Below are 17083 nucleotides of genomic sequence, written 5' to 3'. Positions count from 1 at the left end.
TCATACATACGCTAGGACTGTACCGTCCTTGTTCCTAATCACGGTTCAGATGCTGGCTTTAGAATGTATCATTATTGTATGTGGAAGTCAAGGCTATGGGCTCATGGTGTCGGCTTACAGAGCAAATAAAGCTATGTATATACATTTAGGTAACATTGCATGTTGTTGTTGTTTACCAATATAATTTGACATTGATGCCGATTGTACATTAAAATAACTTGACTGTTATGCAGTAGAATATTTAATGCATCTTACCGATAGTAGTAATCATGCCTTCTACGCAATTAAGAGTTTTCTTTACTTATTTATCTATCTCGTGTTGTAATTAAAGAGAAAAATAAAAAAATAATCGGCATTCATGTTGTCACAAGTTGCATAATAAATTATATTGATTCATAACTCGTTTAATTAATCAATGTAATTAGTTGGTAAGCAATGTCATTATCGATGAAATTCTTACATTTGCACTTGATATTAATCGGTCTCATATTTGTTTATATTATACTCTGTAACGAGACATAATACCTTCAAGATAAATTCCTAGAATTTTATGTAACGTAAGATAAGATTAGCTATCAACGATTAATATTGAAATGCAGATCCTGTTGGGCAAGTGCATACTAAATGCATAGTAACTAACTTTAGTTTTAAGAGTGAATGCAAATGACTAACAAAATCTTTTCTGTGTTTTTTTCCCTCCTCTGTTTTTGTTTTGTCTTTCCCAAACCTTAAACCATAAAACATTAAAAACAAAATGTTTATATTTGAAATATAACTCAATAATCCTTTTTTTTATGTGAAATGTCGGAATATCCGAACAAAACTGGTGGCAATCCAATTAAATACAATTTGCCCTTTTAACGCAACACATCTCCTTAATTGGTTAATACACCCCGCGAGTGCTGTCGCAATTCTAATGGCTGTCACTCGGTCGTTGCGTGCTCTATTTCTATTCCCTTTGTTGGCATATTTAACCACATTCTAATTATAACTGGCCACAAATAACCTGGATTGTGACCTGAAACAAACTGCCATTTAATGTAACGAAATATGGCACAATAAACAAAATGAAACTCCCGAAAACGATGAATTTTACCCGTCTTTTTATCCATGTCCCATACTCCTTCGATCCCATTCGTCTTTGTACGTTACGTTACCCAGGCCGTAGCAAAACTATCTTCACATACTCAGACGGCACATACGAGGACCAGTACAGCTGCTGGCCGCCCGCCATCTGCATGATCCTGATCTCCCTGGTGGAAATCGTGTTGTTCTGCTACGATGCTGCTGAAGGGAACACGCAAGCCAATGGAACGATCGCGAAACTGTTCATCTACAATCCCCACAAGAGGCAGGAGGCCTGGAGATTTATTACGTATATGCTGGTGCACGTTGGGTGAGTAGATACCAATTAACTTACTTAAAACTTATTTAAACTCCTTATGTCCTTTAAGGTATTAGAGGTTACTTATTAGAGTCTGATAAAATGTTACTTGTTGATTGTAGCATAGGTCGGACAATCTGCGACCGATTTGAAAGTCTTTGAAAAACTCTGGAAGGTGGTTATCTTTTTGATCAGATGTGTTTTGTGTACTAAAGCTGAATAAAGCATTCCTTCCAAAATTCATTTGTAGACGATAGATACACAATTATACATCTAAACTCCACAAGAATAGTCTTTGTCTTTGAACCTCGCCCACTCAATCGTCATTGCCTAAACGCCGAACATTTATGGACCAATAACAATTTTAGTGCTAGCTTCCTGTTAATGCCTTGTTTACTTCGTTACGTAAGAATTAAAGACCATCATCCACATCCATTAAGGACGGTGAGGTTAATAGTCGAGTACGAGAAAAACTGTCACGTTTCTTACATGTGGAGAATGTATGATGTTGTGAACCCATATGTGTGTAAGGCTTGCTGCACGTATTCTGCTACACGTGTTCGGTTCGGCAGTATTTATCGAACAACAAAATCGACTCTAAGCAATTATTGCACTTGTTCTATGCCAATCGGGTAGTTCCTTCGAGTTGAAACGTCACAATTAGGTTAAAACTTTGAAAAACAATCAACCAATCAATTTATAAATTTATTTGTGAACATAAGTAATACAATGGTCTAACAACGGAATTTTTCTTAACCTTTCGTCTACACATATTTCGTTTTACCGCTTGAATATCTATTTAGCAAGCCTAATAATTGATACCTTACTGCATCATAGGTTTAATACCATGTAAATGTTTATCCTACGATTCACCTTGAGCTGATAATGAGATGGTCAAGTTTATACTAGTATCTTACTGAACATAATATTAAATGTAACTATTGTGGACCAGTCACGAAGAAATAGTGATCGATCTTTTACAATATTAATGAATTAGGTACTTAGCAGAAAGTTGGTAGTAAATAACAATTATCTTGACATTATTTGAAAAGGGAATTAGAGGGAATTTTCTTGGATTATTGAATAAAATCGCTCAAAAATAGGAAAGAAAAAACAACGCAGCTCCAAAATTTAGAATATTTCGGCTAAACTGTATTTAAGAGTACTCTTAAATAGTGTTTTGTACTCTAAATCATGTGGGCGTACTCTTTTATCTATAACACTAATAGAGGACTCTTTTATTTACACAATGTTTACAGTAGAGCAAATCACCAGATTGATGTTTAAAATAATTGGTGAGTTTTTGTTAGCTCTTCTCATAAGGCTCTACCCCCTTTCCGAGCTAGTGGTAGATCCAGTAATAGTAACGATTATCATAGGTGTCAACATTTGACCTATATGAATAAATAATTACATTTTGATTTCTAAAATAAGATACACTATTTCAGCAAACAAAATGTGTTACCTATAAAACAATCTTTCCTTTTTTTCCAGTGTGGTGCACTTAGTAGTAAACTTACTAGTCCAGTTGTTCCTCGGTGTGCCTTTAGAGATGGTACATCGATGGTGGCGTGTGGTCCTGGTCTACCTCGCTGGAGTGGCCGCTGGTTCCCTCGCAACCAGCTTGACAGACCCTAAGGTGTATCTTGCTGGAGCTTCGGGAGGTGTATATGCGCTGATCGCAGCTCATATTGCTACTATCATTATGGTAAGATTTTGTTCTTGAAAGTTTATAATTGTATGATAGCGGAATAGTGTTCGATTTGAGGAGCCTATTTTCAAAAGATGTGTAGGTCGTCATCTGCACTTATAAACCAAGATTTGTTATTCTGTCCCAAGGAAACCTGTATCTATTGTTGGAATAGTTACTGGTCTATCTATACACTAAATCATACATTTCATTGTGTTCATAATATTATAATGCAACGGGTCTTAAAGGCGATTGAAAATTAAAGGTTAGGATACCTTATTTTGATTTTAAGACCCGTTGCATTATAATATTATGTGTACTAGTCGCGAGAGTTTAAAAACGTTAATTTCATTGTGTTATTATTAAGAAGTAAGTCTTCAACCCGCACTTGGACAGCTAAGTGGAAACAAGACCTAGCCCCTCCCTCATTCCAGAAGAAAGCTCTTGTCTTGGGACAGTAAGGAGTTAAACTTACGAGTACTTCTCTCATTATTAGTAACATTTCATTATTTTGTGCGTCCTCTTACTTATTTTGTTTGATCATGTTTCCAGAACTGGTCAGAGATGGAGTTCGCGATCATCCAGCTGCTGGTGTTCGTCTTACTGGCCGCAGTGGACATCGGCACGGCGGTGTATGACCGCTACTGGCGACATCTAGAACAGAACATTGGATATGTCGCGCATTTGGCCGGCGCAGTAGCCGGTAAGAATATGTTCCTTCGTCCCCTCATAGATTACAAGAGTGCAGAAGTCGGGGCTCCTCATAGCACTAGCCTTGGACTTTCATATTAGCGTAAATTTTACAGTATACACTCAATTGAGTTCTTAATGCTGTCTTTATGACCTACAATGGATATTTTTTTATTAAGTTAGTGTTCTGCTGTCTGCGCTGTTTGACTGACTGTAAACCATGGACTCTTTAAACATTCCGGTCTTTCTACACTTATACCTATCGTATCTTAACATGTTCAAGTGCATGTAAAAATGTGCCATTTATAAGAAACTTATAACTATTATTGGCTTAAGATAACTTATAACTAATAAAGAAAAATACAAGATACGTTTACCTTCATTTGTACTTAGAATTATTATCAGTGTGGGGTGCAGTTAAAATTTATTGTGTTCTTTCTTTTCTTTCAGGTCTACTCGTAGGCATTGGTGTTCTCAGAAACCTAGAGAAGAGAACATGGGAGAAGCGGTTATGGTGGGCGGCAGTGGTGATCTACATGTCACTGATGATTGGCGGCATCCTCGCCAACATCTTCTGGACTGAGCGGTTCAAGCAACAATGAGCTTTAATACATAGGTCATAAGCTTTTATTTATTCTGTTCTCTAAGATTTTGAGTAAATTGCATGTTTGAAGCCGAACCGTGCGATATTAGCCGTTTTACAAACTATCAAATTCTCTTCAACAGTGGTGTTTTCTTAGTCTAGTAAATAACAATATGTCTGTTAACACATTATGTTGGCGAAATGTGGAACCTACCTATTTATAAAAATAGTACTAGATACAGTAAAAAAAAAATTAAATATTGTAACAGAGTTTTCTAACTGGCAATTTATTTCATAACTATTAAGAAAACTTGTAGATTTTTTTCTCCATACATTGGTTGGAATTTATAATGCCTAAGTATTCGCACGCTTTGGCTCATCAACAGTATACTCAAATCTTATCTAGGGTACCTGATATGGATGGCTTCGTGTGATCGTAATAGGCTTCGGCTAGCTTCGGAAATGTTCGTGTTCGTTTATAATAAGGGACGTATTTTTACAATATTACGTACATTATACTAAGTCGTTTATATTTAGTGAAACTTTGCATAATAACTGTTTGAAAAAGTGATATTTTTGGAACAATCTTGTAACCTTTCGCCCCATTGAAAATAAGTCAATTCTCTTACTATTAAAATAGCTACATAATATAGATAAAGTAAGATTTTATCGTTATTACTATGAAAAATATCACTTGGGTTATTCCTATGGCTTTAGTGTGCAGCAACTATTTTAATATAAATGTTCTATTCTGCTCATATTTTTATAAGAGATGTATTTTAAATGCTTTACAACCTTCCTTACACATTGTGCCTTATGTATGTCAATGTGTTTTATAAAGAAGGATTTATTGAAAGCTACTAGTAATAAAAGAATAAGATGCTTGAGTAAGGATTCGTTTTCTCCTACGCTGACATTGGTTGCTTACGTCGGTCTCATATCACACAGAAGCAGCGTTGGCTAGTCAGCGTCGCTTTGCAGTGTCCTATAGAAATCGTAAAAGATTGACGTCAAACAACTTGGACATCTTAGTGAACAATTTATTAATCCCGTTAGAAAGTATTTTAGGGAGCTACAGCGTGGGCATTTGCGTACTGTTCTATCGATCGCACGATTGATAAAACAATCAACCGAGAGTCTTCTGAGTCTACGTTCTGTTTGCTTTCTAATATAGCAACTTGTGTTCAAATAGTTTGGCTTTCACATTATACACGTATGTTCCACCGTCGTCAGCGTAGGAAGAGAGCAAGCCTACGGAAATATTGCATCTGAACATTTGTGAATTGTAGTCGAGAAGAAGTTTGGAGTATAAATTGTAACAGAACAGTTATTGCATGGTATTATGTCAGTATTTGTAGCTTTGGTTAAGAGTGATTGGTTTTTGTATGAATTGTGAAGTATTGCGGCGTTTATTCACTGCAACGTTTACAGAGATATTTGATGGCGAATTATCACAAAAATGTACGTACTACAATATTTTTGATCGTCTTTAATAAAAAATAGGGTAATGAAATATACAAACGAATAGAAAGCCTTGTGTCAGTTAAGAACATAAATAACAAAACGATTTAGCTTATATTTTGGAAGCTTATAAACTATTTTAAATGTGTAATGTGTTTTATAGGGGAATGATTTAACGGCTGGAATCATAGCTTCTGAATAAGTTTCGGTTAGCTTATCACGAAAAATATTGACAGCTTTTTTTGTGATTGCTGTCATTTTATCTAGTGGATAGGATAACCGACACTTGTCTATAAGTAGTGACACTGGCTGGTATTGTGTTATAGCAGTATTGTTGCTGTGCCGTCCCTAATGTTGCCATAGAAACGATATTAGATTTTAAGTTATATTTGCACGCATATTTGAGAATTACTGGTCCTATAAAAGAAAATAGTTACAGGTTTAAAAGTATACGTAGGCGTTACGTATACGAGTACGTAACGTATATGAAAAAATGTTGATTGTTCGCATAAGGCCGCCCCTAGACCTTCAATTATGTTAAAATTAAACGCCATCAGGTGCCTAGCCTTCCTCCCAACTATGCTGGTGTCGGCTTCCAGTCTCACCGGATGCAACTGAATACCAGTATTTTACAAGGAGCGACTGTCTTTTATCGCTATCTTGTATGGTGTCTGTCTAAAACAATATGAATCCTATAATTTTTTGTACTAAAGACAATATTCTTTGATAGACTAGGGTTGGTTTAATGTGGTCATCGTATCCAGTGATGTTATTTGGAGCTCTCCTAAAATAGATGTGTTTTTGTATTCTCTCAATAAATGTAGCTACATATACGTCATTTGTTTCTTGCGTGTAAATATTAAAGACATATTATCATAATATTTTTGTATAAGCTTTTTAGTACTATTAATAAAATACGAAATTAGAATTTATTTACTTCAGCTAATGTTATAGAATATCAATAGACCAGAAGCCAGAGAATAATCAAATATAAAGCTACTTTTAAGAGTATGTTCTCTCTCTTTCTAGCTTATGCTAAACAGATTAAAAGAAAGAGACAAAAGCTTTTATAAATGTTCACGGGAATTGTTCCTTTTGTATGTAGATGAAGATACTTTTTCGCGCAAATTAGTTAATGAGCTATTTTCGTAAAGATATACGCACAAATTTTAAAGCGACCTCATCATAGTTAGACTGATTTCATACTGATATACAAATACTACAGAGAAATATAAATATTATTATGGAACATTGAAACGTCTAGAATTTCTAGTAAACATGTTTCTAACGGGTAAAATACTGTGACAGATTAACGCAATGTAGCATCTATACATACATCTGTTTATACACTTTTTGGTATGCATTTCAGAAAAAGTCCTGAAAAGTTCTGTAATGTATCTGTCAATCGTTATATTGCGTGAATCTGTATTCACCGTTATAATATAAACTTTATACACAATATTACATATAAAGAATGTTTTTTTATAAAATAGCAGTTATAATGATGTTGCAGCAGTCGCCGTGTTAACAGTCGTGTGTGCCTTATTTATAAATGTATAGTAGCATACTTCCTAGTTTCTATGCATTTATACTTCTAATATAATATAGTACAGTGTTCGTATGTTATTATTAAGATGTAAAATTCAACTGTGTCGCTGTTTTTCATGTTTTAGTATATTTGCTGAAATTATTAAAATTGGTAATTAAGAGACTAGTCAAAAGTCTAAAGCTTTGAAAGTCTAAATTATATATTTTTGCTAAATACCAAGCCTGGTTTTCATTGGCAAATGACATAACCCAAAAAAATTACAATCGTTTATTTTTGCTCAACTGCTACTTTTAGTTCCTCTACTCGCCGCTAAGCGCTAGCATCGCCAATAGACATTTAGTTTTGCCATTCTTCCACTGCACTGTACTTGCCATTACAATATAAATAGAACATATCGAAGTTTTACATACAAAGAGTTTTTGTTGTGTTCATCATAGTTTTATTTCGTATTTATTAATATAAGAATAAATGTAATTGTGGATCAATGGTGCAAGAACAAATTTTTTTATCTGTAATCTCTACATAGGTACTTTGAAAACAGTTATTTTTATATGTATAAGCTTTAATTATTTTAAAAGTAAAACTTGCTACACACATGTTTGAGTCGGCATTAATCGGCCCAGCCGGTGGTAAAATCGAATATGTGTAGAAGAATGTTGAGGAGAAAATATGTCCCTCGACATCTACTCATCATCTCATCAATTACATCGCCGCGCCGAATTCTAGGCTAATTCTACCGAACCGAACGTGCCGGCCCTAATATGTGTGTAGCAAGTCTAATGGACAACTTATATTTTAATAATAAATAATAAAGTCTTCAATATTTTAAGCAGTTGTGTAATGGCCGGTGTAAGTCAGTAGCAACACTTCTAAGGATTAACTAGAGATTATTTTTACATTCTCAAACAGGAGTGTTTATTTCTAAGTGAATTTGTTAGAATAAGTTCCTGTGTTACATGTGTACCTATTGTTTTATTTGCACAAAAAATTTAAATCTTGTTGTAATTGATTATGTTTTTAAATGGCAGGAATGAATGCAGATAATAAACTGCGTTATTTTAGTTTTGTTGTATTTATTTTGCCAATTTACCCCTCATGAAAAATAGTCTTAATCGTTAGTGTAACTGACTACTGATCATACAATGCTATTGGTCCTTTCTAATTTATATCACAACATTTTTCAATAGTTGTTCGAAATTAAGAAATGTGCCCATTATCTGGCGATTAACGTTTGTGTATACTTAACCTTTGAAACATAACAGGCGTGATATTAAGAAGAATGTATTTTCCATATTTTATATAACATTTTTCTATAAGTAAAAATATAATCCGATCTACGGGTTTCTAAACTGTTCTCAAACAATCATGGACAAAGTACCGTATAAATTCACACGTGAAACGGAACGTAACAAACGACACGTCAAACACATCTTTGAGTGTAAATTAATAATACCAGCCTAAACAAAGATACATTTTTAATGGGTTAAATTTATTACATGTATGTATTTTATTAAATTGTGAGTAAAATAAATGTAGGGTTATTTTTGGGCACTATTTTTATCACTGCATGTTCCAATTTCAAATAGTTTTAACTCTGATCAAGTTGAAAAAGTTTTAGGAGGTCAAGAAACCTACAGAAACCTTCTTTTGTTTTGCCATTAAAAATATTATACTATTGCCGAAATTCAGTTAAAATTTATTTGAAAAATACCTATCAAATAATACAATCAGTTTAAATTATACATTCGAATAAATTAGGAAAAAATGAAATCTTACGCTGGCAGCCCCGGTACTTTCATTATCGAGTCTCCCAGTCTCCCACATCGAGTGCAATGCGTCAGCTGTCACGGTACCGCACAAATACCTATTGTTGCCGTTCTTATCATTTGTTCTAATTAAGTTCAGTTTAATCGCTATACCGCTTGCCATGTTTATAGCGATAAAGTAGTGTTTACCTCGTCATACAGTTTATAATCGGTACATCCCCACGGGCACATGACTGTGCCCTGTTTTAGGACCAAACATGCTACTCCTCCACACGTGTTTATTTGTGTTATTTTCTGTTTTAATTGATCATTGTGCGACGCGATCTTTGGAGGAGAATGTGGAGGAGTTTCTTGTGTCGCCTAAGTATACCAGTTACGAGGATTTGGTCAAGTTGACGGACAAATGGGAGACAAAGTATCCGGATCTTGTGAAGTCTTATTCTATAGGAAAGTCGGTAGAAGGACGAGAACTACTAGTTCTGCAGATGACTGAGGATGTGAAAGAGCCTCATTATGAGAGGCCGTCGTTTAAATATGTGGCTAACATGCACGGAGACGAGTCTGTGGGTCGGCAGCTCATGATCTACTTGGCAGAGTATTTCCTCGCGAACTACGGTAAAGACGAGCGTGTGACGAAGCTTCTCAACACGACGGACATACACCTGATGCCTTCACTGAACCCTGATGGATATGCAAGCAGTGAGGTAAGAAACTTATTACATTCTTATTAGGTATGTTGGAACAAGTTGTGGCCCATGTGACCAACAACTGGTTTTGTTACAATTACATAATTAGTAAAAGTGTACTTAAACAAGAGCTTAACTGGCAATTTATTGTTTCCTCAATGTAGTCATATTGGACTCTATTTGATTTAATTATAAAATATATCCTGTGACTAATTTTGTAGAATAGTTCCTCATAATTTGTTCCTTTATATTGTCCTCAAATCACAATTAATTTTTCCTCAAATATTATATTATTATGCAAATAAAATTCTTATGAATCAGACAGACTTCTAATAATCATTAATCATTATACTTATATCAAAATCATGATTGTTAAATATCTAAGCAATCACAAGATCTATACCATATCGGTGTATGATTTAAAATTAATATTTTGATTTGTATTTAAATTGTTATATATGTGACCAACACACTAATGTTGTTAAACTATAAGTAGGTATAATAAGGTATTGTATCTATGTATTATGTGTATGTATATCTAATCAGATAACATCACTTGTATGGTTAGTCTTCGGTCACAGAACCACTCCTAACTTGTTGTGTATTAGTAAATCATTGACACATATTCCACTTCATAATAATAACAAGTAGGTATAATTCTGTAAAGTACAGGGTAAGGGTATATAATGATCCTTAGGATAGATTTTTTTGTTATGCCCTATGACTGTCCCACTGCAGGGCAAGGGTCTCCTCCCAAATGAGGGGGAGGGGTTAGGTCTTGAGTCCACCATGCATTTATTTAATACTTGCATCTTAGTATGTTCTTCCCCAAAATTGTAGGTATGTATTGTATCTCTGGGAATTTACTCCTGCTACTTGACCTTTATACCGTAAACTTATTTAACAACAATGATTTGTAGTAAACATTGTTATCTTAACCATTTAAAAATTTGGTGGGTTTATGCCATAGTTACTTACATTTATACATTTCTAGCGACTTAAAAAAAGATGACTATTGTGTTATTTTTGTGTCGCCAACTCCAATCTCAGACATTAAAGTATTTATTGTCCAAAGATTTCTCTTTCTATATTAGCAGGTAAATAAAAATGGTTAATTTCTCAAGAACCCTGTGATATCTTTTACTTAATTGAATGATACCTGATATTTTTTAATTGTTCATTCATATTGTCAAGTTTATGCAAGAGCCAAGTACCGCATTATATAATCCTGTAACTTGGTCAAATTTTAAAAATTAAAATCATGTGACTGTCAAGGTTGCGTAATCGCCCGGCATTTCCTACAACTGTAACATTCACTTTTTCTATTTAATCTCTCTTCGATACTGGCCGCCGGCGCAATGAGCTGGAACGTAACTCTTTTTCTTGTAAGGGCTGAAGATTGTAATCGTTGTTTCGGTTTGGTTTACGGCGCAGCGTAATTTACATTTTTAATTTTTTTTGCCTGCACTCCGCTCTCGATAGTTCTTCCTGGCAGACATGATTTGCCTGATGCTCAGATAGGTATCAAATCGACCTTTGAAGTCCAATAAAATAATTTTAGTAGTTCAGCAGATGTTTAATGAGAAACAAAGTCTTTCTATTAAATGTTCAACTGTTCCTGTCAGCTACAGTCAACTCGTTTGTGTATTTGTGCAAAAGCAGTTTATCAATAAGGTATAACAGCACAAGTTTTATACAAAGGAAAGTAACTGATAAGGGAAATGGTTTCTTGTATAAAGTTTTGTTTGTAATTAAGACCATTGTGCCACATAAGCATTGCTACTTTATAAATAAAAAATGCATTTACGTAACATTATGTTTACACTCGCAACGTTAAATGCAACAGTATTCCTACCCTTACAAAGTATATCAGATCTATTACTAATCGTACGTATTTGCCTAGAAAACTAGTTCCATCTCGCTTTTACTAATATAGCCAAGTACTTCCCTCATTCCCATACACAACGATTGTGCCAGCAACTGCATTCTATGACGCACAATATAAAGTATTATTAGTAGGTATATTAGTTTTTTCCACCTCGGGACTATGGAGTCCCGGATTTTTTGAAGGTTGCGTGGGGCCCAATCCAACACGCAGAGGATGTAAAGTGACTCAATATTATTGCAAAATATTATATGATGGAACTGTTGACAATACTTCATTGTGCATTTACGTAACTGTTCTCGTCTCTATTGTCTGATCTAATGCTGGCCGTATTGAATCTGTGGCAGATTCATTTACTTATAATGAGGTGAAGGTCTACCGAGATGGAGTAGCAACCGCGCCGTTGAGAGGTTCCCGGTCAAGTCCATTTTGTACTCATATTAGATAGGAATTCTTCAGACCACTGTTCTTGCTACGATACTAGATTTGATGTTGTATTCTGTATTTATATGCATACTCAGGCATACTGCTAGGTAGTACCAGTATAGTTATACGTGGGCGAAATCGGCCCGCACATCGTACCTTCATGCCCATTAGTGTTACAAACTTCGTCAACCACTTTCTTTTATGCCTACCTACGATTGCTTAAGGTTCAAATCTAAAAGAGGTCCATATATTTAAAAAAAGGTGGCTGCCGAATCGCAGTAGTTATAAGAGTAGGTATGCCATTGAACGAAACTGATATCGACATAAATCACCATTGTGCAAATTGGTTGATTATTATGGCCCACTTCGTTGGTACATTTATTCATAACCAGTTTTGATATACTGCTAATGATAAGGCGTCAACATTTAATTCAAAAACCTAACATTTAACCCATTGCCGAGCCCTTTAATGCATGGATTTAGGGAAGTTAGGGTTAGTTCATCGCGTCAGCTAAGTGCGATTAGTGCCTTAAAATTATGAACGATCAGCCTTTTCCCCTGTTCCTCAGACCTTTTTTAAGCCCCAGGACATGTTTAAGAGGCGCCTTTTCATGGTTTCGTGTTTCATACCACGCTGCTAGTTTCATTCACATAATATATTTTTTTCTCTGAACAATTTTACCGTGACCACAATAGCTATAATGTCCAACTGTCTATGTGTACTTATGTAAATTTTCCACACAATGAGCATAATAGATAGAATTAACATAACAAAACGTATAAATTGTACCGAGAGCACTCAGCGCGGTCACTGTTTATTTTTCCTGAACTCATCATTATTATGAGATAATGGTGACTGTTGATACAAATTAAATATGATTTAGTTATAATGTATTTTATCTAGCATAAGTTGATCAATAGCAGTAGTGATGACATGACATGTGTATGTATACTATTGAAAGGTCTTTCAGCTAGCTACCATATTTCTCTTCATGCCTTTATTCCCCCTTACACCCCCGATTTTATTTCGATTCTCAAGCACGTAGCGTAGGTACACAAAAAATGTGACGCAAAGACTATGACAGACTAGACAGTTCGAAATGTCTTATTAGCAAAGCTATTTAAGCTTTCGTTAAGTAGGTAACTTACCAATATATTGTCCGTCTCGTCGTTCGAAGGTCAAGGCTGAATATTACTTTATAATTGAAATACTTGTTTTAGGTGACATCTTATATGCAAATAACTATCGGATCCAATGACAAAGAAATCACCAACTAGACATTTTCATCTTACTCTTATTCCTAAACCTGGAATAAGAATTTAGGCTATATTTCCACCATGAACCACAAAGTTATAGCCTTTGCAGCCGGTAGTTACGTCACTCGTGCCTAAAATATAAACAGATACGTAAACAATGAGGTATGCGTGCACTTATATGCAAGGCACTAGTACATATGTACTTACATATATTATATTTCCTCCTCGTATCATCCAAATGGTCACGATCATCGCAAGACGTAAACAATCGTCATGAGTACAAAGTCTTCAAATCTATACTTCTATACTAATATTATAAAGCTGAAGAGTTTGTTAGTTTGTTTGAACGCGCTCATCTCAGGAACTACCGGTCCGATTTGAAAAAAAAATCAGTTAATAGCCTTCCTCGATATATGGGCTATCTAACGATAGGCCTTTACTACACATCATCACGCTACGACCAATAGGAGCAGAGTACCAGTAAAAAATGTTACAAAGAACGGGGAAAATTATGACCAATTCTCTCTTATGTGACGCAAGCGAAGTCGCGCGGGTCAGCTAGTGTACTATCTATACTAATCTATACTAATATTATAAAGCTGAAGAGTTTGTTTGTTTGAACGCTCTAATCTCAGGAACTACTGGTCCGATTTGAAAAACTCTTTCAGTGTTAGATAGCACATTTATCGAGGAAGGTTATAGGCTATATATCATCACGGTACGACTAATAGGAGCAGAGTAGCAATAAAAAATGTTACAAAAACGGAGAAAATTATGGCCTATAATAAACTAGTCCCAAAAATTAAGGGATATAAAAAAAGAATCTAAATTTTTGGGTGATTTTCAACAAGCTGTAACTCCGAGGAAAATGGTCGTACAGAAAAAATAAAAACAACAAATTGTAGCTCCAAGTGTCTAGTTTTTAGATATGACCATGAAATTTTTTTGTCATCGCCAGGTCTGGAGAAATCCTACGAAAACTACCAAAAAAAAGTTTTTCCAATTTTTTTCCCTCCTAAAAAAAGGTCCACGGGCTTCAAAAATTTTTTTTTGATTCTTTCGTTCTAAAGCTCTTTTAGAAAATTTAATCCTCTTTAATTTGCCGTATTCAAAAAGCCTGTACGACGATTTGCCACGGAGTTATCGTCAATCAAAGCAAAAAAGTTATTTTTGACTTTGATATTCAATAACTCCGGAAATAATGATTGTATAGGAAATCAAAGGAGGGTTTTGAAAACTGCACAATATTCTCTATAAGAAAATGTAAACATCTTTTAAGAAAAAAAATTTTTTTGAATTGAAAACTCTGACTGAAAAAAAAACAAAAATTCGCAAAATTAAGGATATTTGGATAACTTGGTATAACTTTGGATAAAATGGATGAACGAAGGATATCGTCGGTAATTTTTCAACCTCAAAGTGTCCCCTAAAATCCCTCAAAAATTCAAAGCGCTGCGATTTTATTTTCATTGTGCCCCGAAGCTTCAAATTCTTTGTCAAAGTCAAAAAAGCAAATCGCGTGCCTATGCTCACTCCACGACATCGTCGAGCCCGATTGGCTTATGCGCATGACCATCACGATTGGGGTCGTAGACAGTGGACCAGTGTCTTATGGACTGACAAATCTCGATTTTGACTTCATGGCAGCGATAGACGATCTCTCGTTTTGCGATTTGCTTTTTAATCGAAAAAATAAAGATTTTAGAGAGAAAAAAAAAAAAAATTAAAAAAATGAATAAAAATCACAAAATTGCTCACAATGGTGATTTTTGCAACAACAAAGAATTTGAAGCTTCGGGGCACAATGAAAATAAAATCGCAGCGCTTTGAATTTTTGAGGGATTTTAGGGGACACTTTGAGGTTGAAAAATTACCGACGATATCCTTCGTTCATCCATTTTATCCAAAGTTATACCAAGTTATCCAAATATCCTTAATTTTGCGAATTTTTGTCTTTTTTTCAGTCAGAGTTTTCAATTCAAAAAAATTTTTTTTCTTAAAAGATGTTTACATTTTCTTATAGAGAATATTGTGCAGTTTTCAAAACCCTCCTTTGATTTCCTATACAATCATTATTTCCGGAGTTATTGAATATCAAAGTCAAAAATAACTTTTTTGCTTTGATTGACGATAACTCCGTGGCAAATCGTCGTACAGGCTTTTTGAATACGGCAAATTAAAGAGGATTAAATTTTCTAAAAGAGCTTTAGAACGAAAGAATCAAAAAAAAATTTTTAAAGCCCGTGGACCTTTTTTTAGGAGGGAAAAAAATTGGAAAAACTTTTTTTTGGTAGTTTTCGTAGGATTTCTCCAGACCTGGCGATGACAAAAAAATTTCATGGTCATATCTAAAAACTAGACACTTGGAGCTACAATTTGTTGTTTTTATTTTTTCTGTACGACCATTTTCCTCGGAGTTACAGCTTGTTGAAAATCACCCAAAAATTTAGATTCTTTTTTTATATCCCTTAATTTTTGGGACTAGTGTATATTCACTCTTATGTGACGCAAGCGAAGTTGCGCGGGTCAGCTAGTAAATTATATAATGGCTAATTTATTTGTTTATAGTATCAAAATAATAATACATACTGAATGTAGGTCATGTAAGTGTATGAAGGTCGAAACTAATGCACCGGAGATCATTGCCAGTTTTCGTCATGGATGGTGTTAATCATTTCTGTTGAATAGAGCTACGTCATACCTACATTGGCTACTTTAGTTAGGTAATTGGCACCTGTTGTTACTACACGAAACTGCATGGAACACTGGAATTTGTATTTATAGCTATAAAGTGACTATGCATTCCTTCATAATACCTTAAGAATAAGTAGTTACCATACGTCGTATATCACAGAAAAATAATATTACTTTAAAAGTGCTTTTGGTAATGCGAATATTACGAGGAAAGAAAGTAAGGCACTAAATCTATGGGTCTACAATTTGTTTAAAAATTTCGTGGTATAGATTTATACCATGTTAAGTCCAGAGGCCTATGTTTTTTCTTGTTTGATTCAATGACTCGAATACCGTTAAGCCCTTCTCCCATTACGATACGCCCGCGCGACTCTAGTCTCGGAGACTAGTCGCCACGAAGTATCTCACATACATTTGTATGGAGACTCTCACATTACGATACTGCTAGTCTCCATACAAATGTATGTGAGATACTTCGTGGCGACTAGTCTCCGAAACTAGAGTCGCGCGGGCGTATCGTAATGGGAGAAGGGCTTTAGACAAACATGTCCAGGGACAAACTCACTCATAATATCGTCAATATTCTACGCGTTAAACAAAACAAATATTATCATTATTTATCTTAAGCTATTTACCCTTTAACCTTTATAGGAAAATGTGAGAAAAACACAATTTATTTTATCATTAATTGACCGAGAAATTGCAATATAATATCAAAGACGCCAACGCATATCCGCTTCAGGTCATTGACTCCATTATTGATAATGTAGTGCAAAATAAACTTAGTACACATAAACATTGCTACTTTGAATCTATACAAATACTTTCAACTATTATCAACAGAATAATGAGGCGCCCGTAGCCAGTTGCGCTCACCGCTCGGTAAACGAACTGTGGGTTAAGCAAACCTTGGCGCGGTCATTCCATAGATGGGTGACCGCATAGTGGTATTTGAACAGAGCGTCTCCATGCTTCGGAGGGCACGTAAAAAGTCGGTCCCGGTTGTTGTCAA

At 34.9% G+C, this 17083-nt stretch overlaps 2 protein-coding genes across 6 annotated transcripts in view; both read left to right on the top strand.

Annotated features, from left to right (window-relative positions):
• Positions 1 to 8418, top strand: part of rho-4 (rhomboid-4) — a 31867-nt gene extending 23449 nt beyond the window's left edge. For 3 of the 4 annotated variants that reach the window (XM_076128085.1, XM_076128086.1, XM_076128087.1), the window contains 4 exons: positions 1192 to 1396; positions 2879 to 3092; positions 3627 to 3777; positions 4215 to 8418. In XM_076128085.1, the coding sequence (XP_075984200.1) occupies positions 1192 to 1396; positions 2879 to 3092; positions 3627 to 3777; positions 4215 to 4366 (722 nt within the window). In that variant the 3' untranslated portion in view covers positions 4367 to 8418. Of the gene's footprint in view, positions 1 to 1161; positions 1397 to 2878; positions 3093 to 3626; positions 3778 to 4214 lie in introns of all 4 variants that reach the window. The other variant, XM_076128084.1, reaches the window with a different exon arrangement.
• Positions 8419 to 9172: 754 nt separating this feature from the next.
• The window catches only part of LOC142981935 (carboxypeptidase D-like), a 31887-nt gene continuing 23976 nt past the window's right edge, over positions 9173 to 17083 (top strand). For both annotated transcript variants that reach the window (XM_076128101.1, XM_076128100.1), the window contains exon 1: positions 9173 to 9827. In XM_076128101.1, the coding sequence (XP_075984216.1) occupies positions 9381 to 9827 (447 nt within the window). In that variant the 5' untranslated portion in view covers positions 9173 to 9380. The remainder of the gene's footprint in view (positions 9828 to 17083) is intronic.

Source organism: Anticarsia gemmatalis, chromosome 20, assembly GCF_050436995.1.
Source record: "Anticarsia gemmatalis isolate Benzon Research Colony breed Stoneville strain chromosome 20, ilAntGemm2 primary, whole genome shotgun sequence".
Lineage (NCBI taxonomy): Eukaryota > Metazoa > Arthropoda > Insecta > Lepidoptera > Erebidae > Anticarsia > Anticarsia gemmatalis.
This window is presented reverse-complemented; position numbering and strand designations above follow the sequence as displayed.